Below are 27,500 nucleotides of genomic sequence, written 5' to 3'. Positions count from 1 at the left end.
TTGGCACATATTGTTAATTTAATTGGTGAATCATTTAGAAAGTCTTTTCAGCTGGTTGATAATTTGTAAGGTGCTTCAAAATCATACTCTATAACTCTGGTAGCTAGAAAGCAAGGTACCTCCATTTGATGAACCAGAAACTACAAGGGGAGACTCCAGAGGCCAAAGGATCCATGCCTCCTAGTCCAGGTGGAACATGCTGGAACAGCTGATTCCATGCTGTCCAGTATCACTTTAAGATCTTTCAGTTCTACAAAGAAATCTTAATGAAGAGTGTAACAGCAGCTCCCCAATTTCTGTGCAAACTATTCAGAAAATGCTGAATGACCCAACTAATTATGCATTGTTGAAAGTATAGAACACTTTTCTAGCACAGAAATGTGAACATATTCTCAGTGTACACCTGGTATTTGAGAGCAGGAAGCCTTGCACAGTTAAAGCACTTGACTTTCTGGATGAACTGCAGATATATTTCACCTCACATCTAGAGCTCCCTTCAGAAAGCACCTCAGAGTTCTTGAAATGTAGGGAGGCAGAAAACTCCTCCTCATGTTAAAAGATTTGCCTGTCTAGATCTCTTTAAAGAGGCAATCCCTGAAGCATCTGACAACTTGACAAATATTTGTCATTTGAACAACCAGATCTAAATTTTCCGAAGGCTTGTAGGTTATTCAATCCTCATCATGTTTATATCCTGCCAGAACACTGAATACTTTCAAGTGTTGGTTTTTCTGAGGTACCTGAACAGGAGCTAAAATTGTACAAGGAAAAGATTGTGCCTGAAGCTATTCAAAGTCAACCTATTTTTTGTAGGCCTCCAAGTGATTTGGCTTTCAATGACTGAGAGAATTCCAAATATCACCAAGCTGGCCTTGAATGCGGTCTCTAATTCTGTAGATGCAGAGAGAAGTTTTTCACTGTACAATTTGAGCCTTTCTAGCAGAAGGAAATCATTAAGTGAGAAAAAGTTGAAGATTCTTTGTTTTCTGTACTATAATTTAAATGAAAAGAAAAAAGACTGGATTGCACTGAAATACAGGACAATGATTTGCAAAACTATATGACTTTCATGTGAGAAAGTCTGATCAATTTAAAATGACATTCTACTTTTTTTGTTTTTGTTGTTTGGTGTTCTGTAATGTAATTTAAATAAAAATCCAGAATTATAAGTGGAGTGCAGGGTATTAGTTACCAAGTGTTTGCAACTTAAATTTTCATGTGTTTAGGAAATGCTGAATAGTTAGTGACTTTTTTCTGCACTGTAGTTTAAATATATTACCAAAACAATTGAAACTGGTGTGATTATATTGGATTATTTTGACAACTAAAGTATGCAGAATTTAGAAATTTTTGGCACAGAATTCCCCCAGGAGTAGTATTTATAGCTTTATAGATTCTAAGGCCTGTGCAGTCCCAGAAAAGCCCTCTAACCTGGATCAGGCTACAGATCTACTTGGTGTGGAAGGGATATTGTTACTAGATAAAATAGCCTGGATAAGGATTTGAAGGAAAGCATCCCTGAAGGGAGCTGAATAATAGGAGGTTGGGCCTCCTACATCTAGCACAGCATGGAGCTGACTTGCCTCTGTTTTATATCCCCCTTTCACCTCATGTGAGGGAGGATACTGGGGTCCCAGCAGCAGAATGGTTTGGACTAGGTTGGGGATTATGTGGAAATGATTAAGCAAAGGATGATGACCTGCACTGTAAAATTTATTGCCAGGTATTCCCAGATATTTTACTTGACTAAACTGTGGCCTAATTAAACCTCATCCATTACTGCCAGCCTTTCATTCTACTGAATGGCTGAACAAGGTGGAGCTGAGGACTGGAGATGGGAGGGGGTGATTTACCTGTGCCCCCACAGATCTATACTGGTCATTCATTACAATCTAGATGTGTAATTGGATTGCTATACCTCAGTTAAATGACTCCTCTTTCAGGCATTATATAGTACCACCATAATTGCTCTGCTTCTAGAAGAGGGCCTCATCCTTCCTGATTGAACTAACCTCATTAATCTCTAGATTGATTCTTGCCTGCATATTTATACCTGCCTCTGGAAATTTCCACCACCTGTGTCTGACAAAGTGGGTATTCACCCACGAAAGCTTATGCTTCAATACTTCTGTTAGTCTATAAGGTGCCACAGGACACTTTGTTGTTTATGCTTTTTATAGATCCAGACTAACACGGCTACCCCTCTGATACTTGAGACCATGCAAGGCACTGCATTTAGCTGTATAGAGTGGAAATCCATCACCCTCATAAAGAAACTTGCAGAAGTACAGACAGATATCATCTTCCTTTCCAAAAGCAAGTGGATACACATCATACCAAACCAACTGAAGGTGAAAAAATCCATTGCTATCTACATACTGCACAGACCACAGTGAGAGATTATGCCATACACTATCAAAGAAACTGAGGAACCACGTGATCATCATCCTATACAGCAAACAGGAAAACATCAAAAAAAGAGCTCTCCAACCTGTAGATATAACCAACCTTCCACACAAACGGACTTTACTAAAATAAGACAGGAGATCTACATTACACACTTCACTTCTCTACAAAGGAAAAAGGACCGTAAGCTGTCTAAAATCCTACCTGCCACATGGGGCCACAACAATGGTACCCCAAACTCACCCAGCAATATCATCAATTTATCCAGCTACACACTCAGTCTAGCAGAAGAGTCTGTCCTATTTCAGGGACTCTCTATTTGCCCCACCACCCCCATGAACATGATACAGTTCTGCGGCGATCTGGAAGCCTACTATTGCCGTCTCCGACTCAAAGAATACTTTCAAGATAACACTGAACAGCACACTGATACACAGATACCCTCCCACCAACAGCAGCAATCGAACAACTCCACATGGACTCCTATTGAGTGTCAAAACGACAGTCTGGACCTATATATAGAATGCTTCTGCCGATGTGCACAGGCAGAAATTCTGGAAAAACCAACATCGCTTGCCTCATAACCTAAGTCGTGCAGAACGCAACGCCATCCACAGCCTCAGAAACAGCCCTGACATTATAATCAAAGAGGCTGATAAAGGAGGTGTTGTTGTCATCATGAACAAGTCTGACTACCAAAAGGAGGCCACCAAACAATTCTCCAATAGCAAATTCTACAGGCCACTTTCCTCAGATCCCACTGAGGAATATACTAAGAAACTGCACCATCTACTCAGAACACTCCCTACACTAACACGGGAACAAATCAACATACCCTTAGAGCCCCGACCAGAGTTATTCTATCTACTACCCAAGATCCACAAACCCAGAAATCCTAGATGCCCCATCATCTTGGACATTGTTGCTCTCACTGATGGACTATCCGAATAAGTAACCTCTCTACTCAGACCCTACACCACCAGCACTCCCAGCTATCTCCATGACACCACTGATTTCCTGAGAAAACTATAATGCATTAGTGATCTTCAAGAAAACAGCATCCTAGCCACCATGGATGTGGAGGCTCTCTACACAAACATCCTACACACAGATGGAATACAAGCTGTCAGGAACAATATCCCTGATGATGCCACAGCACAACTGGTTGCTGAGCTCTGTGACTTTATCCTCATGCACAATTATTTCAAATTTGGTGACAATATATGCCTCCAGACCAATGGCACCGCCATGGGCACCTGCATGACCCCACGATATGCCAACATTTTTATGGCTGACCTGGAACAACGCTTCCTCAGCTCTCGTCCACTCATGCCCCTTCTCTACCTACGCTACATTGATGACATCATCACCTGGACCCATGGGAAGGAGACTCTGGAAGAATTCCACCACGATTTCAACAGCTTCCACCCCACCATCAACCTCAGCTTGGACCAATCTTATGGGAGGTCCACTTCCTAGACACCACAGTGCAAATAAGTGACAGTCACATTATCACCACCCTATACCAAAAACCCACCGAACGCTAAGCCTACCTTCATGCCTCCAGCTTCCATCCCAGACACACCACACGATCCATTGTCTACAGCCAAGCGCTGAGGTGTAACCACAGTTGCTCCAACCCCTCAGACAGAGACCAACACCTACCAAATCTTCACCAAGAAGTCTCAAAAACTACAATACCCGCACGAGGAAATAAGGAAACAGATCAACAGAGCCAGACATGTACCCAGAAGCCTCTTGCTGCAAGACAAGCCCAAGAAAGAAACCAACAGAACTCCACTGGCCATCACCTACAGTCCTCAGCTAAAACCTCTCCAACACATCATCAGTGATCTATAACCCAACCTGGACAACGATCCCTCACTTTCACAGGCCTTGGGAGGCAGGCCAGTCCTCGCCCACAGACAACCAGCCAAGCTTAAGCATAGTCACCAGCAACCCCACACACCGCACCAGAGTAACTAACTCGGGAACCAATCCATGCAACAAAACTTGATGCCAACTCTGCCCACATATTTATACCAGCGACACCATCACAGGACGTAACCAGATCAGCCACATCATCACCAGTTCATTCACCTGCACGTCCACCAATGTAATATATGCCAGATATGCCCCTCTGCTATATACACTTCTACCCCATATAATGCTGTCCTCGGGAGCCAAAAAATCTTACTGCGTTATAGGTGAAACCGCGTTATATCAAACTTGCTTTGATCCACCAGAGTGCATAGCCCTGTCCCCCCCAGAGCACTACTTTACAGCGTTATATCCAAATTCGTGTTATTTTGGGTCCCGTTATATTGGGGTAGAGGTGTACATCGGCCAAACTGGACAATCCCTACATAAAAGGATAAATGGACACAAATCAGATATTAGGAAGGGCAGTATACAAAAACCTGTAGGAAAACACTTCTATCTCCCTGGACATACAATAGCAGATTTAAAGGTAGCCATCCTGCAGCAAAAAAACTTCAGGACCAGACTTCAGAGAGAAACTGCTGAGCTTCAGTTCATCTGCAAATTTGACACCATCAGCTCAAGATTAAACACAGACTGCGAATGGCTAGTCAACTACAAAAACAGTTTCTCCTCCCTGGTGTTCACACCTCAACTGCTAGAAGAGGGCCTCATCCTCCCTGATTGAACTAACCTCATTATCTCTAGATTGATTCTTGCCTTTATATTTATACCTGCTTCTGGAAATCTGTACCACCTGCACCTGATGAAGTGGGTATTCACCCACAAAAGCTAATGCTCCAATACTTTTGTTAGTCTATAAGGTGCCACAGGACTCTGTTGCTTTTTACAGATCCAGACTAACATGGCTACCCCTCTGATAATGGTTTTTGTTACACAACAATTTATTAAAGAAAAATACCACAAAAAACTTCTCTTTTTGAATAAGAATTTCAAAAGAGCACGCTGCCAACTCTTTCAAAAACGATCACTATGGCATGATCATGAAAGGGGCCAAGTACCCAAACTCTAACTGGAGACTGGGAACAGTCAACACCTGGCAGCATAGGGCTCTTTTTCATGCTACTGCAGGACAAATAATGAGACTTGATATGACACTCTACAAGAGGATGAGTTTCCTAGATTATTAAAATATAGTGCAATTCCCACTCCCAGTGGGTACATGCAATTTCAGGAATTTTAGGAGCAATCATCTCTTTATGTGCAATCGTTGCAGACAACTGACTTGAACATTTACATTTATTCCATGATATATTATTCTCCATATGACAAAATAGTTTTCTCTCAGAGTTATCTGCAGTTGTACAATTCTGTTTTTAAATATCCTTGCATTTATGCCACTGAAATAGTTTAATGATAAATGCTTGTTTCTTAAAGTATTGCACTTGAATCTTATTTTCTGGAGGGGTTTGTTTGTTTAAAAAACTTCCTTGCAAAATGAACACACTGTGAAGGGATATAAAAACAAAACCAAAAATTACATAGACCTACAGACACAAAATGACTACAGGCCAACATAAAAGCGACTAATCTTTGCTCAAGGAAGCTTTGTGATGTGTTAACATCAAAAGGTTTAGGGGGTCCATTTAGGCATTCTGAGGTTTGGTTGGTTAGAGTACATAGTACCACAGTGCTTTTCCTTTTCACAGTGCTTTACAAAAAGCAACTGATTCTTCACAACATCCTTGTGAAATAATTAAGCATAATAATCCTCCCTCACTCTTTTCTTCCCTCCCAGATGAGGGAGCCGATGCTGAGGGTTTAAGTGAGGAGCCCAAGGCCACAGAGGGAGTCTTCTCAGATCTAGGAGTACAGCTCTGGGTTTTGACTCGCAGTTCTGTGTCATGCCTCAAAATCCCTCCAACCTTCTCTTCAAAGATCCACTGTCCTCCATGAGCTCTCCTTCCAAGCAGGCCTCCAACTTTCTATATCTTGACATATTATGACCTAGACCAGATAGGTCCACCAACAACCCTATCACCAAACCTTCCCCTCACCTCTGATTTATCTCTCTATTCTCGAGGCTGTCACCTCAGATCACACACTGGCACCACTTTCTAGCCTAGTTGATCTCACAGAGGAGGCTCAGCACAACTCTAAGCTCTGTGCTAGATCCTCTATAGTTCAGTTAGTGCAGGGGTTCTCAAACCGGGGGTCGGGACCCCTCAGGGGGTCACGTGGTTATTACATGGGGGGGTCATGAGGTGTCAGCCTCTACCTCTACCCCATTTTGCCTCCAGAATTTATAATGGTGTTACATATATTTAAAAAAAGTGTTTTTAATTTATAAGGAGGGTCACACTCAGAGGCTTGCTATGTGAAAGGGGTCACCAGTACAAAAGTTTGAGAACTACTGAGTTAGTGGGCACCCCATTAAATAGTTTAGGTAACCCCTAGCTCTGCACACAGACTAAATCACACACTGGCTCCCAGCAGATGGCTCAACAGATGGAGAGGACAAGCAACCCACCATTTTTCCTGTCTAGAGACTAGCATGGAAATTCGACTTCTGTTCAAGAAAGTTTGGGAGTTAGAATGAAAGCTGGAATTAATTCACCCTTGACTAGACTGGATGTTACCAAGCGCCTACTATGAAGCGCAGGGTTACAAGTATATATGACCTCTAGGAAGCTATTGTGATAAAGACAGACCACAATTCCAGAGGAAGTCTCAAATCTGTAATTTCCAGGATTTCTTCAGGTGATTGCAAGCAGGTAAGTCTCAAACATATGGATCCAGACAGTAAAAGCAACTGGATGCTCACCTGGGCTTTGCAGAAAGGGTGCAGGTGGGTTCAGAGGCAGAAGATCCATCCTCGTTGCCAAAATGTTGTATCAACCAGGCAAGGTACTAACAACTTCAACAGGACTTTTTACAGTGGAAAAAAAACTCTTTACCAAGCTGCTCCTGCACCCTCTGCACTCTCTCTCAGCCTCTTCAACTCCTCCCCCCACTCCTTCCTGTTTCCTGTCCTTTCAGACTCCCAGCAGCCACTGATCCCAGTTCTAATAATTACAAGCACATCTAAACACCACAGTACCAAACTTCCAAGAATGGGTGTAATGGATCAGTCTCTGAAGGCATCAGGGCCGGCTCCAGGCACCAGCATTCCAAGCTGGTGCTTGGGGTGGCAATCTGCAAGGGGCAGCAATCCCTGTTATTTTGCCCCCAAGCAGCACGCCGAATTGCCGCGGGATGGCGGGGGCAGTCCATGTGCCCTTAGGGTGGCAGGTGCATTTCCGCAGTGGCAACATAGAAGCTGCCGCTGAATTGCCACCACCGCGGAAATGCGTCTGCCGCCCTAAGGGCAAACGGACTGCCCCTGCCGTCCACGACGGCAATTCGGCGCACTGCTTGGGGCGGCGAAAACTGTAGAGCCGGCCCTGAAAGGTGTAGCAGTTTATTTCAATGAAGCAGCCCAGCGTTCACGAGAGCCTAATCTCAACTATCTGAAATTCATTGGCGTGTAAAATTCGGTTAGAACTCTCATGAAAACAAGCTTTCTGGCAGTCGCCAGTACTTTGGCTGTTGGTCCCAAATAGAAATGAAAAGAAGAAAAATCTGGTTCACCTTTCTTCAACATTCAATCAAAGGAACAGAGGTCTGGATTAGTTTTTATTGTAGTCAAGCCAGCTAAATTTATCTTTAGTTATCAAGGTGGGCTTGATACTAAAGTGCTTTCTGAGAGGTGCTGAGCACCCAAAACTTCCATTGACTTCAGTGGAAGTTGAGTGCTCAGTACTTTGCAGAATCAAGAACACATGCCATTAATGTGTCAGCACATCAGTTCTTCGAATTACATGGCATTGTATCCTGTGTAAATCAACAGATAGAAGATTTATTTTTCCACAGAGAGGTGGCTCAGTTATGCAACCATCCAAAGAAGCAACATGCAAGAAAACATTCAGAGCAAAATGAGAAATACATCTTTTCTCTAAAGTTTTTTTAAAAAAAATTTGGAATCAGATACCAAAGATGCTTTCATTTCAAAGCGTAAGCTCAATAACTAAAACAAATTAAAAAAAAAAACAAAACTGTTGCCATATCAAAACTAGAGTAAGGCCCTCTAGAAAGGTAAAATAAGCCATTTCTCACATGTTCTTAAAGAACAATATGGTAATTAATTCAGAATAGAATTAAAATGAAAAACTAGCAGCAAGTGCAGTTGAATATGATTTTGCTAGGGATGAGTTTTCACAGCATAAAGCTAGAGGACCTTCTCTGGTAAAGATTTGCAGGATAGTAACATATTGTTGACCAACTTTACACAACATTAAGGACCAGATCCTGATTCTGCTTTCCTGCTGTGGCACAGTTTCTTCAGTTAGGCAAGGCAGGTTTAGGCACTCTGGGCCAGATTTGCTGACTAACAGTTAGACACCTAGATGCCTTTAAAAATCTGGTCCGTAATTCCTAACTACTGGTAAAGGTGCTAATGAAACATTGCGAAGGTACTCACTGAATTTAGAATTGCAGACTCAGTCACACACTTATTTAAAGTAAGTACATTTTGCAAAAGACATTATGAAAAAGTAAAAGCCATTTGAAGCCTGCTAGTGTATTTGTTTAAATGTTCTAATGTTTGCGAAATATTTTGAAAATAAAACAGTCTCCTGCCTAGCATGGATTACTAGCCTACAAAATGTAATTGTCAGCAATATTGTGTATTTTAAAATGTAACACTAGAGCTCCCTCTTTCAAGGCTTGAGTTCAGTGTTCAGCATTTATACAACTCTACAAAGACCTGAGCAAGGTAGAATGGCGCAGAGAAGACTGAGGGCAACACTGCTGCAGAAATGTGCCGAATGTGCTCCCTCAGCACCTGCTCTACTATATGCCATTAGGCACATGGAGGGTGGCTTTCAACAGCCACAAACTGGACATGATCAGGAGAGTTTTATGACAACAGTTAGCCAGGCTTCAGCATGGAAGAGCTTGGGTAAAACCTTTCTTCATCCCCTTCCTACTACTGTAGTCTCAAAGGACAAGGGAGAATTTGGTCCTAAATTAAAATACAAGAAACAACCAGAGCCAGGATATTTCAGTGGGTCTCTTAAAATAACTGAAACATCTTTAAAAAGCTGGCTTAAAAGTGGGGAAATGAATTCTGATCTGGTCTGAGCCCCTCTACACTGAATATCAACCCAAAGTAAGATTTTATGGCCAAAATAATTTCTACACTCTGGCCCGATATTCCATAGGCTTCACCTCACCTTTCTAGTCAAAGCTCTACCCCAGCCAAACTCTAGATTGTCTTTTTACAGGCCTGTCACCTACTGCCTCTGCTCCTCCCATGCTTCCCTCTTAAACAAGCCATTCTGATACCTCGTACTCATCTTCACACTTTCTTTCATGATGCTATTTATGCCTGATGTTCCATGTCCCCACTTCCTTTGCAAGTGGCCAACTTTCTTTATTCAAATCTGGCCTAAAAACACACACACTTTTTTCTGCAATGATAATCTCCTTAAGGAAAGAAGGCTTTGAGAATCTTCTAGATACCATAGTTGCTCTTTGGAAATCAAACCATCAATTCATTGTCCAGCGTATGTCACATCATCACTCTGGGTTAATTTTCTTTACTAATTTACAAGGCAAGTAGGTCTCTTGGAACATGGACCAGATGTTCCAGTCTGCTGTGTGCAGCATCAAGTACAACAAACCTCATCGGTGATCTGTAAGGAGAACACTAATAGAGCCTTACTGCTATGCTATGAGAAAACAGGTTAAAGTCCTGGTCCATATATCAAATCCAAGTCCACATTTCAACTCCATGTCAGATTATGACCCTTGCTAGAACAATCAGTAAAACATATGTTCAATCAGTAACTTTATGATTTTAGAGTTATTAACAATCCAGGTATATCATATCATTTCTGGGACAGTTATCCCTATGAACAGATTACAAAGAGATTTACCATAAATTGTTTGAATGAGGACTTTTGGAATCACAGTTAAGTGATTTACAACCCAGGTAATTTTTCTTAAGGCAGGATCCCCCAGAAAAGGCTCTTTAGAAAAATCTCCATTTCAAAATCCTACATAATCTCTGTTTTCTTGTTTCAGAAGGAGAAACCAACATTTTAACAGCTGATCATACTGGTTTAAACCACGACATATAATTCTATACAAACTAACTCAAACTCTTTTTATACAAAGGAAGCTCATTTAAGATCTGCCTAATATCCTGGTGTTCCCAATTAATGAGTTATGTCACCTTACCTTTAGATAGAAAGCGCAGCGCAAGCACGTCTGCATCTGCCTCCATCTCCAGATTGAACACATCATTTCCGTGGCTCAACAAGCCTTCAAGTGTCTCCTCCTTCCCACATTGAAAGTTTATTATCTCAAATCTGCTAAGAAACAAATAAAATTGTCAGTTCCCACTTTCCCCACTCCCAGCAAAAACGGTGATGTTGTGAGGACAGTGGACCTAATGGGAAGCAAACGAAAAAGGTCTGTGAAACGCATGCAATATGAAAGGCAGGTCTTTCGCTATTTAACCATAGCAACTGCAACAATTCCATGACAGACTGGAAGGGATTTTCTTACTCTGCAGAGGATGCTAAATGAGACTTCTAAAATGGTATCCTCCATTAAGATAATTATGTGGGGGGGTGGGGGGACACATTCAACTATACATGAAAGCTACAGCTGTATTAACACTTCAGCTGGCAGCACAATTTGCTACAGAGCAGAAGACATGGATTCAGTATCAAATACAGGATTTCTCTCTTCCCCAAAGCCAGAGGGGACACAAAGGGAATGACAACTTCTGCAGAAGGCAAACAGAAATCATTCTGGGATCCTTCGCTGAGTTTGCCCATCCTGTGGTGTGAGCAAGGACAGTGAACAGAGGAAGGGCATTAAAAGTGGAAACAACTGCATCTTCAAATGACAGGTTGTCCTTACTAGACTGGAATGAGTTTGGGATGAGTGTTCTGTTTTAATTCTAATTTAGAGTAACCACGAAGAAAGTGTCAGAAAGTGACTGGTCAACATAATTATATAAATCCCCAAAACAGGCATGTGGCACATCTTTTTAATAACCATTCACAAAAGTCTACCAGGAGAAAACAAAATCCACAAGGGCAGCAGACTGAGCACAATAAAGAGGGATTCATTATCCTGAACTCCAAGGTTGACGATGTCCAGAGGGCAAGTACAGAGAATGGGAAGCAAGAGCCTATGCTTTAAATGCCAAAATACTCCCTGCCTCAAATCAGACAAAAACAGTCAGCTTTCGATACATGCATTTTGCACAGGCAGAGGAAGCAAAAGAGGAAAGAAAAGGAGAACAGTGCAGAGAATAAAAATATTTTAATTTACAAATGTAGGATGAACTGTTAGCAGATCTCATCTGCAATCAAACAGCTGATCATTTCAGAAAACTATTTCAATGAAATTTAATTAAACCCTTAATACTTGGTGGTAAACTGTGAAAAAAATAGACATCTAAATTTGAAAAAAGAATATAACTGAAATATTAAATATATATGGTCTCCTTTGTGGGTGCAATTTGTACCTACATATTTGAGATCTTAAGTAAATTGCAGAAACAAATCTGACTATGACTGTTGCTCCTCTCATCACCTGATAGGGAGTGCAGATAAGCTGGAGGCACAAACAATTAATTTTGCAGGCATAAATTGCATCCACCAACAGACTGAAAAAAAGTTCATTAAAAATACACTCATTTTTCTGGAAGAAATTCTATCTAAACATAAAATCAGAAAAATTATGCAGGGAGCTTTCATTTCCCCTCAGCTTTATTACTAACTGCATTTGTAAGAGAAAAGGATTTTTGTTCCATCTGAGCTTTTCTGCTCCTGCTGCTGATTTCCCACCTGAAATCATAATATTCTGTTTGTGACATCTTGGTTAGCTTGTGTGAAGAAGAGCACAGTATGTCATCACTGACTGAGGAGGAGAACTTGAAGTGGGAATATGCAGGAGCAGAAAGACTCCTAAAGAAACAAAGATCTCACAAGCCTCAAGCTCAAACGACTTGTACAGTTTGTTTTAATTTCAGTTATTTTCCTAAAGAAAGGTTGGTTCTCATTGGCTCGTTAAAACATACTGTTTTGCCACTCAATTCTGTATAGGTTTTACCCTGCATTTGATGCTTCTCTTTGCTAACAAGAGTCAATTAGATCCATGAACATTTATTTATGCAAATACAGTTTAACACACTTAGACTCTTAATTTTTATTTTTCTATATTATACAATGGCAAAAGATGCATTTCTTCATTACTAGATGATAAATTTTTTACTCATGATTTGCATCAAGCTTTATCTGGATGGAAATTAGAACGCAATTAAAAATGCATGAACAGCCCTGGTCTTTTCCTATTGATTAAATAAAATAAAAAACCTTACATTTGCCAGATACATAAACAAAAAAAGTAACTTTATTAAAACGTTTTGCATTTAAAACTAACTGATTTATTAAACAAAAGTAAATATCACCTGTAGATAGTCACCTAAACTGATTATTTCTGGTCACCATGTCCTTCAAGCTTTTAGAAGTAGCAGCTCTCATCCTCTCACACATAATTCATAGGTTGGAGGAAGACAAGCTTTCCTGCTTTTTCAGCTCTCCCTTGGTTTCTCAAATTTGAATGAACTAATCCTTGAACTGAGTTAGCTGAACAAATTGAAACAAAGAAAATATTCTCTCTGCACCTACAAAAGAGGCTACTGCTGTCAAGAGCAGATTTAGAACTTCAACAAACTCTGGTTCTAGGTGCTTATCCAGTTACTTCCACCAGTGCAGTGATTTGACTCTCTTTTAAAATTTGGGCCAAAAACATATACTGCTTAACAATTTGTTTTAATTAATTTAATAGATGACACTGTGTTTAGACTTTAACATAGCTAGTCAATTTCATGTTTAATTTGAAACAGCTTTCTTTTTTAAAGAATCTAAACAAAAATCTGATCTTTTTGATGAAAAAAAGCCCAACAATTTTTATCCATGCTGATCACAAATATTTTTTAAAATCTTGACCCATACTTCCAGTGCTAACGCCTGTGGGGGGTGGGGAGGGGCTGCAGTAAACAACTAACTCTCAACAGCACCTGTTGCATGCAGTACAAAATTGTTTAACTTTCTCATCAGAAATATTTTGTTGTTTAATTTTATGCATTTGACAATATTGCTGAGAGAAGCTTTGTAAAAAAAAATATAAGACAATACTAAGCTTCATCCTAGCATTTTGGTTCATATAGCTTCCAATCCAGCATCTGAAGCACAAAGGGAGTTTTGGATTCACTTTAGTTGGTCAAGAACTGTGCCCAAATTGTTTTATAACTAATAAACTATACTGGTCCATTTCATTGGTATCCAATTTTTGATGCAGACAGGGAACCATAATATGGTTACAAGTGGCATCTCTCAATTTATCAATCAAGTAACCCCTTTACTTGACTAACATTTGTATAGCCAATATATCTTAGTAATTACTGGAGACAGATGTCTTATTTCTCTCCACAGCTCTGATCTGATATGGTAATTACTATATTCCAGCATGAGTTTCAGACCACTGAGATCTTATTATCATTTAATAACAGGCTACCACCTACCTATCCTGCAACCATAAACTGGAGACTCAGGCATCTTCAAGGTAACCCTCTTACTATAAATTACAGATATGTAACTTTCCATTTGGTTCAGTGACTGAATCTTATCTCGTCCATCATTGCACTGTAGACTGGATACCCCAATGTGTCTTATTTACTCTCTCAATAAAAGGACTGGAAAGCCCATTGTAACTTCCTTTTGCACCCTTCTTTCAGCATCAGAAACTCTACAACTCTCTGACATACCAGGTAGCCAGTGGCACCCCATCCAGTCTACATATAGGGATCAGACCATCAGAGTATCGTTGTCACCAGAGATGGAATTTTACTTTTGTTCCTGTCTGTGTGGCATAGATGTGCATGCATGAGCTTTCCTTGGTAAACTCCTATGGGAATAAGTCAGAGCAACAGACCAAGAAGTCTAGCAATCTGTTTATACTTGGAAGCCTCCTCCCCAAAATGAAGAGGGCTAGCAGTATTTTACTCTACACAAAACCTTGGATTAGGTGGAATGGAAGTTAACACACACATGCAGAGGTAACTTCTAATAATTAAAAATATTTGTGCATACTACTATCAGTTAGTAAAATATCCCTATGCACTAGCTTTCATATAAGATTAATGAATACTACAAGCTTCAAGTTTTTACATGAGTCATATAGCTTTGGGAGTGGACAGAAAAGGCTGGCTTTTGAGAGCTTTCCAAAGCCTTGTGCACCTAAACATAAAACTTGCCCCATTAATCTCAAACTTTCAGAAACAAGTCTCTGACACTGCAATCAGATTCACGTGGCCAGACCTTTGTACCCGCACTGAATCCCACAGAAATCTGTGAGTCTCAAAACCTGTGTGTCAGGGCTCACCCATGTGAATCTGACTGTTGAATTGGAACCTATATGCTCCTCTAGGGAAGGACTACACAAAATAATTTTGAATAGAAAGAAGTTTATCCCACAAAGCTAACCTCTTACAGAACCAATCTTCCAACCTTAAGTCTATAATATCTATGTTCAGGTAGATAAGTTAACTCATAAGTTTTTGAGGAGAAAAACACCCCAATTCCCTCCCAGAGGACCACTCACACACATGAACATTACAGAAGTGTCAGTAATTTCAAGGAATATCTGGCCAACTTCCCATAAACAACATATTTTTTTAAAACTGACCATCTAACAATAAGTAAGCAGAGGTGCGAGAGAGAGAGTGGGGGGCAGGGGGCGTGAGACTAAGGACTTGTCTACACTTACCCAGGGATCGACGTGCAGTGATTGATGCATCAGCGGTCGATTTAATGGGTCTAGTGAAGACCTGCTAAATCGACCACAGACTGCTCTCCCATCAACTCCTCGATTCCACTAGACCAAGAAGAGTAAGGGGAGTAGACGGAAGAGCTAAACTACATCAACTTGAGTTAAACTATTCACGTAACTCAAATTGCGTAGCTTAGATTGACTTTTCCCTGTAGTGTAGACAAGGCCTAACAGATGAGACAGTACAACTTGCTAAAATGCTGTCACCTAGTTAGAGACTTTCAGGATCTAGAACTCTATCACTATTTACACATCACCGAGAGAAACAATACACCATGAGTTTCTGGGAATGAATTAAACTTTTTTAAAGAGAAGTAAATCTGTTTTATTGAAGAAAAACTACAATCAGCCAATGTTGGAAACTACATCTCAAAGGAAATAAACACATCACTACTCTGTGGTCTGAGGCTCTTAGCATACATATTAATAAGTAAAACATGATGGAAGCAAAGAATACAGCAGAAAGATAGGAGAGTCTGGAAAGCCTCCAAGTTTAATTGAATAGTCAGATCACATGGCACAAATTTCTGTGGAACGCATTGAGATGAGGAATTCTGTTTACCATAAATTGAAACAATGTACCTCTGCCCTGCACATCATGCGCAAAACCTCTTACTATCGTCCAGTATAATTTTAAATTAAAAAACTGTACAATACAGCCAGATACCTACAGGTAGTAGAAGAAAGGTCTTTATAATCCAAACATTTTTAAATACACTAAATGCATACCCCAAAAAACATTGACATTTTCAGGCAAAGGATTAATCAAACTGATGTTAGACTGAAAATTTATCATTTCCTTTTCACATTTCCTGTATATGTTTTGCCAGCACACAGAAAATACATGGTGTTCTTCTGACAGAATTCTAAGGTAGAATGTATTCCATCATAAAACTTTTCCATTGAGGTCTATGAACAGCACAAGCTTTTGAAGCCAAGATTTAATGCTGCAGGAGTTCTGATCAAAGCAGTGAAGTTATGGGCAATATGCAGACAATATTTTGGTTCCACTTTCAGATACTCACCTCTTCAGTGAAAATCCTAAAACTGGGAGAAAAATTCCCCAAGATCTCTTAATATATAATAAGGAAGGAAAAATCATGAGGTACAATTTTTTTCCTTTATTGGTCCAGGCTCATGATTTCTTTGTCCTTGGGCTGCACAGAAGGCAAGTTCTTATTTGTCCATCACCATATGGACTAATTCCTCCTCTCTCTGGAAAAACTCTCCCCCCATCTTTAAAAGAGTTTCCAAAGCTGTAACATTGAACATAGTACTCAGGACAAACAATAATAAGTTTTACTCTAGAGTTACATTTTCCTGAAATATCCTTCCACGGAGCTCACCATTACTGAACTTCCACTTTTCCTACAAGGGTGGGTAGGAATAGGAAGCCTAGCTACTGAAAGAAAGATGATGATCAGGTAACAAAGTTTTCCTTTATATATCACATCCAAGCTTGCCATTCCTACAAAAGCAAAGTCCCCAGGAAGGGAACTTTAACCTGTAATGACACCAGAATACTTAAAAGCAGCAAAGAATCCTGTGGCACCTTATAGACTAACAGACGTTTTGGAGCATGAGCTTTCGTGGGTGAATACACACTTCGTCAGATGCATGCAGTGGAAGTTTCCAGGGGCAGGTATATATATGCAAGCAAGAAGCAGGCTAGAGATAATGAGGTTAGTTCAATCAGGGAGGATGAGGCCCTGTTCTAGCAGTTGAGGTGTGAACACCAAGGGAAGAGAAACTGGTTTTGTAGTTGACTAGCCATTCGCAGTCTGTGTTTAATCTTGAGCTGAAGGTGTCAAATTTGCAGATGAACTGAAGCTCAGCAGTTTCTCTTTGAAGTCTGGTCCTGAAGTTTTTTTGCTGCAGGATGGCCACCTTTGAATCTGCTATTGTATGTCCAGGGAGATAGAAGTGTTTTCCTACAGGTTTTTTATATTGCCCTTCCTAACATCTGATGTGTGTCCATTTATCCTTTTACGTAGGGACTGTCCAGTTTGGTCAATGTACATAGCAGAGGGGCATTGCAGGCATATGATGGCCTATATTACATTGGTGGATGTGCAGGTGAATGAACCGGTGATGGTGTGGCTGATTTGGTTAGGTCCTGTGATGGTGTCGCTGGTGTAAATATGTGGGCAGAGTTGGCATCGAGGTTTGTTGCATGGATTGGTTCCTGAATTAGAGTTACTAGTGCAGTTTCTAGTGAGAATATGCTTCAGGTTGGCAGGTGTTCTGTGGGCGAGGACTGGCCTGCCACCCAAGGCCTGTGAAAGTGAGAGATTGTTGTCCAGGATGAGTTGTAGGATCCCTGATGATGCATTGGAGAGGTTTTAGCTGGGGACTGTATGTGATGACCAGTGGAGTTCTGTTGGTTTCTTTCTTGGGCTTGTCTTGCAGTAGGAGGCTTCTGGGTACACGTCTGGCTCTGTTGATCTATTTCCTTATTTCCTCGTGCGGGTATCATAGTTTTGAGCCTTGTTGGTGAAGATTTGGAAGGTGTTGGTTTCTGTCTGAGGGGTTGGAGCAGATGCGGTTGTACCTCAGTGTTTGGCTGTAGATAATGGATTGTGTGGTGTGTCCGGGATGGAAGCTGGAGGCACAAAGGTAGGCATAGCGGTCGGTCGGTTTTCAGTACAAGGTGGTGTTAACATGACTGTCACTTATTTGCACTGTGGTGTCTAGGAAGTGGACCTCGCACATAGATTGGTCCAGGCCGAGGTTGATAGTGGGGTGAAAGCTGTTGAAATTGTGGTGGAATTTTTCCAGAGTCTCCTTCCCATGAGTCCAGATGATGAAGATTTCATCAATGTGGTGTAGGTAGAGAAGGGGCGTGAGTGGACGAGAGCTGAGGAAGCGTTGTTCCAGGTCAGCCATAAAAATGTTCGCATATTGTGGAGCCATGCGGGTGCCCATAGTGGTGCCACTGGTCCGGAGGTATATATTGTCATCAAATTTGACATAGTTGTGTGTGAGGATAAAGTCAGAGCTCAGCAACCAGTTGTGATGTAGCATCATCAGGGATACTGTTCCTGACAGCTTGTATTCCATCTGTGTGTGGGATGTTTGTGTAGAGAGCCTTCACATTCATGGTGGCTAGGATGGCGTTTTCTTGAAGATCACTAATGCATTTTAGTTCTCTCAGGAAATCAGTGGTGTCACAGAGATAGCTGGGAGTGTTGGTGGAGTAGAGTCTGAGTAGAGAGTCCACATATCCAGACAGTCCTTCAGTGAGAGTGACAATGCCTGAGATGATGGGGCATCCAGGATTTCTGGGTTTGTGGATCTTGAGTAGTAGACAGAATAACCCTGGTTGGGGCTCTAAGTGTAGGTTGATTTGTTCCTGTGTTAGTGTAGGGAGTGTTCTGAGTACATGGTGCAGTTTCTTAGTGTATTCCTCAGTGGGATCTGAGGGAAGTGGCCTGTAGAATTTGCTATTGGAGAGTTGTCGGGTGGCCTCCTTTTGGTAGTCAGACCTGTTCATGAGGACAACAGCACCTCCTTTATCACCCTCTGATTATAATGTCAGGGTGGTTTCTGAGGCTGTGGATGGCATTGTGTTCTGCACGACTTAGGTTATGAGGCATGCAATGTTGTTTTTCCAGAATTTCTGCCTGTGCACATTGGCGGAAGCATTTTATGTATAGGTCCAGACTGTGGTTTCGACTCTCAGGAGGAGTTCATGTGGAGTTGTTCTACTGCTGCTGTTGGTGGGAGGGTATCAGTGTGCTGTTCAGTGTTATCTTGAAAGTATTCTTTGAGTTGGAGACGACAAAAGTAGGCTTCCAGATCGCTGCAGAACTTTATCATGGTTGTAGGGGTGGCAGGGCAGAAAGAGTCCCTGAGATAGGACAGACTCTTCTGCTGGGCTGAGTGTGTGGTTGGATAGATTGACGATATTGCTGGATGGTTTAGGGGTACCACTGTTGTGGCCCCACGTGGCAGGTAGGATTTTAGACAGCTTACAGTAGAGAGGTGAAGTGTATAATGTAGATCTCCTGTCTTATTTTAGTGAAGCCCGTTTGTATGGAAGTTTGGTTACTAATGAGAGTCTCCAGGTTGGAGAGCTCTTTTCTGATGTTTCCCTGTTTACTGTATAGGATGCTGATCAGGTGGTTCCTCAGTTTCTTTGATAGAGTATGGCATAATCTCTCACTGTGGTCCAGAATACATGTATCTATGAAAAAGTGGTCCCTATTGCTCAAAGCATCTTTCTGTTATAGATGGCATGTGTCATGGCTTGGACATCCAGGTTAGTGTTTTGAGAAAATATGAACTGATAATCAGTGTCTGCCCTGCAGATCTCCTCCTGAGAGGCACAGGAGGATTAAAGTGATCCACAATGTATTTCCTCTGAAGTCAGTAACAATGCTGGATCTGCTCCTGGTGGCAGTGCTGTTTTCTCCCTCTGCTGCTACTCTGTCATAGGATTTGATCTGCACATAGGTATTCTAACAGAGCAGACCAGCAGCCATAATTTGCCCTCATTTAAGGGTTACAGTAAGCAGTGAAGCTAGCACAGAACCCCCTCCTGGGCTTGTTCTAGTCAGGCCTGCCTACTATACTAAGAGGTAGCAAGAGGAGAAGAATACGTAGGTACTATAAAGAGAAACAAAGAGCCAAGAGAACTGAAGATTTTGAGGCAAGAAGTACCTGTACAAATTGAAGACTCTAGATAGGCAACATTGCTGGAGTAAAAAACAAAAAGATAAATTCCTAAGAGACAGCCCTGAAAAGTAGGCAGGAGTCTCAGTCCAGCTTTTTGCTGCTTTGGGAGCAGAGAAGTCTGTAGGAGGATAGTCTCCAAGCTACACCCAAAGGTCCCATATTGTCACTCCCTCCAACGCAAGCTAAAGGAGAACAAACCCCATAGGAGGTGAGACAAAGTTCCTCCTTTACCTTGGTGGATCCTGCGCTTATTGGCAGATTTGCTCACCTCACTGATCTTCCCCTCTGATGGAACCGACAGTCTGGGTCAACTCCTCCTGTGTCTGATCAGGAGTTGCGAAGTTTGGGGGGAACCCAGGCCCGCCCTCTACTCCGGGTTCCAGCCCAGGGCCCTGTGGATTGCAGCTGTCAATAGTGCCTCCTGTAACAGCTGCATGACAGCTACAACTCCCTGGGCTACTTCCCCATGGCCTCCTCCAAACACCTTCTTTTTCCTCACCACAGGACCTTCCTCCTGGTGTCTGATAATGCTTGATTGTCTGATAATTCCTCAATCCTCCAGTGGCACACCCTCTCGGTCTCAGCTCCTTGCGCCTCTTGCTCCCAGCTCCTCACACGCGCTTCCTCTCCTCTGGCTCCTCCCCACCTGACTGGAGTGAGCTCCTTTTTAAACCCGGGTGCCCTGATTAGCCTGCCTTGATTGGCTGCAAGTGTTCTAATCAATGTAGCTATCTTAATTGGCCCCAGGTGCCTTGATTAACCTGGAGCAACTGCCATTTGGTTACCATGGTCCTAGGGATTTGTTTAGCCTGGGGCTAACATACCTGTTCCTCAGTACTTTACTGTAGCCATCTGGCCTTGCCCCATCACAGAGGACAAGTGGACAAGACTGTGCCAAGAACGGAAGAAAAACAACAAATCACCACTATTCCCTTTGAATGATTAAAGCACTCACCTTCAGAAACTGAGCAGAGCCCTGTTATCTTTGCACAGGATACCTTTGAATCTGCCAAAGCTGCCTGTAGATGCTTGAAAGCACTACAGCCTCAGACTCTTATGCTTTTTAATAGAAGACAAAGCATAGAAGATCAGTAACTTTGTACTTATTTGAAGGGGAGGGCTGCTTTAATATTTTCACATTCTTATGTGCTCCTTATAATTTCTAAATAATAAATTCCAACTGGTATAAAATCAACAGTGGAATAAAACAGCAGCAACGTAAGAAAGATTTATGCAGCAGCTCATCCAGCAAGAGCAGCTCACCGAGAAACTGGAAAGGCTTGGAGATTTAAAAGTGTGTGTGAGCACACGTGTGCACACACATGTGCGTGTGTATAGAAGAAAAGCTATGCAAAAGACAAAAAGAGTTGCTTCTAAGTTGAACAAAGAAGCAAGGCAATGAAACTTACACAAGCGAGAGATTTAAACTCCAGAATTAAATGGAAAATGTGCAAGGGAAATGGGCAAAGAACAGAGAAAGGAATGTAGGGGACATTCACAAGAAATAGGGCAGAAGCATGATGAGCAGGTGCTTAACAAGATCTAGTTTTAACTTTTACCTCTTCATTAATCCTAAACTGCAGCCTCCTTTGCAGTTCCCCCAGGAGGTGGCTTTTTGTGGCTGTACTTTTGGTACATTCATACCCCAGGGGATTTCTTCTATAGTTTTTATTTCTGTCAAAGTGTTTTTTAAAAATGTTAACAGGCCCATTTGTATCTTATGACGTCAGGCTCTACGTACTTTTGATTTCTACTGCAGTGCATCACTTCATTAGAAGTCAATTAAATTGCACTAGTGTAAACTCAGCATGAGACCAGAATAAGGCCTGGTATTGGTACCTTGTTGTGTTCTTTACTAGAACACCAAAGGGAGGGAGATTTTTATATCTCCATGCAAACAAACTAAATCTGTCACTCAACAGCTAACAACTAGGACTGGCTTTTCATGATCATTGCACCTCATAAATAAATGCTGTTCAATATTTCAAGTACTTCATGTTGCCTGGGTGGTCTTTGCTTTAAAGAATAAATCATTGACCAGTGGTCTCCTCATGAGAAACTGGGACAATACATCATTTAAATGACTATAAATCATGAAAGAAATTCCCTGTTTAATTTTTTTTCCTATCAAAGGGCTTCCCCCCCCCAAAGGCATTTGACATGTTCCTTGGTTATAACTCTATAAAAGAAGCCAAAAAGATAATAGATTTTTTTTTAAAAAAAAAGATTCTGTTTTATCATCATAATGTCTTAAAGCACCTATCTGAATTTCTTCTTGTAGTTGGGAGTCTGTGGAGAAGTTATTATAAGTAGGTCTCCCTGAAAGCACCCCATTTCCTTAGAGCAGGGGTTCTCAAGTTTTGCCACAGTACAGACCATATCTTAGTACAAGATTGCCTCAGTGAGCTTCTCCCCCATCTAGCCATGATCCTCTTCAGAACCGTACAACAAAAAACTCAGCTGTTGCTTAAAGCAAGTCAACCTCATGAAAATAATCCCACTCCTACCTCTCAAGTCATTATGTTCAACTCATGCTATCTATCCACCTGAATGATCATAAATGTAAGTGCTTTCTTGGACTGGCACAAAAAGAGTACACACGAACATCAGAAGTAAACTGGATCACAGAAAAAGCCCAACACCATTTTGTTTTGTCTCCATTCAGGTCCCCCAGCCGACCCATGGCTTAGACCTTACCATCCACCAGCTTCATAAGAGAGGTAAGGAGGGCTATAAGAATGAGGGGGAGGTGGCTCTCTGCTGTACCAATCATAGGAGTCCCCTTCCCACATTCTGTTCCTTTATCCATTACCTCCTTTTAAATCGTTTATCAGGCCATTTATCTAGTCACTGGCTGCCCTCCCTATGGAGGACCTGCACTGAACATCTGCCACAAGGAGGTGCCAGCCATTTGCTTGGCTGCCTCTCCCCTCCCGCCAGGTGGGGTAACAGCCTCCTTCTTCTCTGTGCCCCTGGAACCATGCTGTTTCCAATGCTGTCTGCTGCTTTTCTGCAGCCACGCTTTCTTGGAGCCATGCTGCTTCCACATGGTCCTGCAGCAAGCCTTAAAATCCCAGCCTGTTTCTGTTCTGCCCAGCCTGTTCCTGGCTTCCTCGCTGCTTGGACATAGAGACTTGCCCCACCCAGGTTTCGTACCTTTATGCACATTCCGGGGGTAGCCGGGGGGTGGGGGGCGAGTCATTGCTGCAAAGCATCTTTTGCAGGAGTTTCTCACCTTCCTCCTCTTCCCTCCACCCCCAACCACAAAGCAGAGCTGCCCTTCTTTGGGTAAGCCCAGATAAATTCTGCCCCACTTGTGGTGCAGCCAGTTTTTGACAACCAACAGTAAATTCCTTTTTGGAAATGATGCAGATTGCGGTGCACTTATTACTCCAGTCCTCCAACACTGACAAATTACAACACAGAGCCATTGCCAGACTGTGTCTGATGAGTTTTTAGCAATCAAAATTAAATCACTGTCTTCTCATGGATTATCACACTGCAGCACAGGCTGACAGCATCACCGGACAAATATTTCCCAGTTTCAAAGCAAAACTTTGAGTAGTTTTTTTTTTATGCACCCATAGCTTCATGAGTCAAAAGATTGGGGTATTCAAAGTGCATTGTGGGACAAATCCGGACCACCAGACACTTTTGAATGGACTGGAAATCTTTTTATTTACTTATCATAATCATTATTGCTATTTTATTCTGCAGTCTGGACCCTGACTGTACCTCGACCAAGAAATTTGGACCTTGACAAAAATTGATTACCTCTGTCTTAGATGCACCTCCCAGGATCAAGGCCTAGAGATGACCATAGCCCAAATGCATGGAGTCCCCTGTTCTAATCACAACACTCCTTCCCTGCATAGCCTTAAGCAAGTCATTTAAATCCTGCCTCAGTTTCCCCATCTGTAAAATGTGATGACAATACCCACATATCTTGCTCACAGAAAAACTGAAGACTTTACTAATTAGTTAAATGTTTGTAAAGCACTTTAATGATTAAAAAAACCACCACCACCACCATGGTTGCCAAGCATAAAGGCAGATACAACAAGAGCTTGCAAATCAAACAAAGCATCACAGAAGGGGAGTTCAATCAATAGAACACAGCATCCGATCCCAACCTGCAAACATAGATAAAGCAGGTATCTGAAGATTTTCAGGGCTCAATCGGTTGGAAGTTTAAGAACGATTATTCTCTAAAATACCAATCCAAGTCTCCTCAAATGTAAAAGGACTGTACAGCAATATGTGGATAATCTCACACATTTCTTAACACACTTCTGAAAAAAACATTAAATGAGTAAAGCCCTTTTTTTCTTCAGCATTGGAAGCTAAGCAAAGAAACAATGGAATCCAACAAATACTAAGTGTTAGAAACCTCTCAGCAAAAAGCCACCATAGCAACAGTATAATCTTTCTTGGAATGTGTCAAATATGCATCTCAGGTGGTGAATTGACATAGCTAATTAACCTTGTAGGATGAAAGCTAGTAAGCTCAGATAGCAGCATGGGTGAGAAATCTGAAAAGAAACTAAGTAAGTTAATAAGAGTAAGAAAAGGTTTTGCTAATTCAAAGATGCAAAAAGAAAGCCAGCCATTGATTCTCTGTAGAGCAAGTCAGATGCAAGAGACTTCAGTAACAACAATCTATATTCACCTGAAACACTTGCTGTCTTTTCCAAAGTGCACAATGTAAGCAAGCTTACCTGTAAATTAGGTTTCTGTGAATCAACCACAACAATCTACACATTCCTATCCAGCTTTTGCTGACAGAGGCCAAATGGGGTAATGTTTGTAAAAGCTTTTCCTTCCTGTTTGGTGCTTCAATCATCATTTTTCAAGTTAAGACTAATATTGGGAGCAGCATTACTTAAACCAGTTTTCCCTGCTCTTTCCAAAGAAGAGCCACAGGGTATGTCTACATCTACAATTTTGCAGCGCTGGTTGTTACAGCTGTATTAGTACAGCTGTATAGGGCCAGCGCTGCAGAGTGGCCACACTTACAGCAACCAGCGCTGCAAGTGGTGTTAGATGTGGCCACACTGCAGCACTGTTGGGCAGCTTCAAGGGGGGTTCGGGGAACGCGAGAGCAAACCGGGGAAGGAGACCAGCTTCACCGCGGTTTGCTCTCGCGTTCCCCGAACCCCCCTGCAAACCGCAGGGAAGGAGACCTGCTTGCACGGGGGTTCGGGGAATGCGAGAGCAAACCGGGGAAGGACACCAGCTTCGCCGCGGTTTGCTCTCGCGTTCCCCGAACCCCCCTGCAAACCGCAGGGAAGGAGACCTGCTTGCACGGGGGTTCGGGGAAGGCGAGAGCAAACCGCAGAGAAGGAGACCTGCTTGATTACCAGAGGCTTCCTCAGGTATGCTGGGATACCTGCTTATTCCATGGAGGTCAAGAAAAGCGCTGGTAAGTGTCTACACTTGATTACCAGCGCTGGATCACCAGCGCTGGATCCTCTACACCCGAGACAAAACGGGAGTACGGCCAGCACTGCAAACAGGGAGTTGCAGCGCTGGTGATGCCCTGCAGATGTGTACACCTCCTAAATTGCAGCGCTGTAACCTCCTCACCAGCGCTGCAACTTTGTGATGTAGACAAGCCCACAGCCTCAATGAGTGAGTGTGTCACTCATCAACCTGGACTGATGGCACTGGCACTTGAAGCCTAACAGCTAAGAACATCCTCCTCTCCCCTCCCTCCTCTTTTTTATTTTTAATATATGAAGATTAAGGGTGGGAGCCAGGATTACTGGATTAATCTGACCTGAACACTCGTGTGAATTCCATATCTGTAAATTAGACAGATAAATTTATAGTGTTCAATAAGTAAAAGAGAACTACAGTACCATCCAGCAAATCTCATGGTCCATGATCAGATCTCTTTCTAAACAGAATGTAGGGACAAACAGCTCCGTATGACTAGTACACTTCTAGAATGCGTAATCCAATCCATTGGGTAATGGAGCTTCTAGAGATGGTCACATTTACTTGTCCTCTAAATAAAGTTTTCTGAATCGGTCATAAACACAATACTCAAAATGCTAAGACCTGGTTTACAGTTTATATTTAGTCTGGCCTAGTTATGTTGCTCAGGGGTCTGAAAAATTCATATTCTTGTGTGCTGTAGTTAAACCGATCTAACCCCCAGTGAAGACTAGCAAGGTCATTGGAAGAATTCGCTAGATCAGTGGAAGTATTCTTCCATCAACCTAGCCATTGCCACTTCGGGAGGTGGATTATCTACAATTGACAGAAAAATCCCTTCCATTGATACAGAAAGCATACCTCATAGAACTAGGAAGGACCTCAAGAGGTCATCTAGTCCAGTCGTGGCAGGACTAATTATCATCTAAACGTCCCTGACATGTGTCTGTCTAACCTACTCTTTAAAATCTCCAATGATGGAGATTCTACAGTCTCCCTGGGCCATGTATTCAAGGGTTTAACCACCCTGACAGAAAGTTTTTTCCTAATGTCAAAACTAAACCTCCTTTGCTGCAATTTAAGCCCACTCCTTCTTATCTTATCCTCAGAGGATAAGAAAAACAATTTTTCTTTCTCCTCCTAACAACAACCTTTTACGTGCTTGAAAACTGTTATGTCGCCTCTGTCTTCTCTTTTCCAGACAAAACAAACCCAATTTTTTTATTATTCCCTCATAGGTCATGTTTTCTAGATCTTTAATCATTTTTATCATTCTTCTTTAGACTCCCTCCAATTTGTCCACATCCTTCCTGAAATGTGGTGACCAGAACTGGACACAATACCCCAGTTAAAGCCACAGAAGAATTACTTCTTGTATCTTGCTTACAACACTCCTCCTAATACATCCCAGAAGGATGTTCGCTTTTTTGTAACAGCATTACACTATTGACTCATATTTAGCTTGTGGTCCACTATGACCCCCAGATTCCTTTCCACAGTACTCCTTCCTAGGCAGTCATTTCCCATTTTGTATGTGTGCAACTGATTGTTCCTTCCTCTGAAGTATTTTGCATTTGTCCTTGTCTGAAGTAAATAGAATGAAATTCAATTTACTTCAGACCATTTCCCTAGTTTGTTCCAGATCATTCTGAATTTTAATCCTATCCTCCAAAGCACTTGCAACCCTTCCCAGCTTTGTATCATCCACAAACTTTATAAGTGTACTCTCTATTCCATTATCTGTATGCCACTGTAGCGCCTATAGTGAAGACATATCCTAACATATTTGCCTTTGTCTTCTGCAACTCAAAATCACATTTAACAGCATCTTCTTTGGCTAATCAAGGCACACCACTGACTAGCTCGTTTGTTTCACCTTAAGCTAATGGAAAAATGACCTTGATTCCCACCTCAAAAGCAGGGGTAGAAAGCTGAAGTTCACAGGGTCTGGGGAAAATATGCATTATTTAAATGATATGTGTCTGTTAAAACATAATTAATAGCAAAATATAGCATCTCAGTGATATTTACATAATGCGTTTCAAATGCATACTAGATCGTCTCAGGCACGTAACACAGAAAAA

General features: G+C 41.8%; 1 protein-coding gene across 1 annotated transcript in view; it reads right to left on the bottom strand.

Annotated features, from left to right (window-relative positions):
- PDZK1 (PDZ domain containing 1) overlaps nucleotides 1–27,500 on the bottom strand; it is a 368,881-nt gene that overhangs the window by 279,858 nt on the left and 61,523 nt on the right. Inside the window, exon 2 of the mRNA XM_030580583.1 lies at nucleotides 10,630–10,763. Coding sequence (XP_030436443.1) covers nucleotides 10,630–10,675 — 46 coding nt within the window. The 5' untranslated portion in view covers nucleotides 10,676–10,763. The remainder of the gene's footprint in view (nucleotides 1–10,629; nucleotides 10,764–27,500) is intronic.

Source organism: Gopherus evgoodei, chromosome 1, assembly GCF_007399415.2.
Source record: "Gopherus evgoodei ecotype Sinaloan lineage chromosome 1, rGopEvg1_v1.p, whole genome shotgun sequence".
NCBI classification, from domain to species: Eukaryota; Metazoa; Chordata; order Testudines; family Testudinidae; genus Gopherus; species Gopherus evgoodei.
This window is presented reverse-complemented; position numbering and strand designations above follow the sequence as displayed.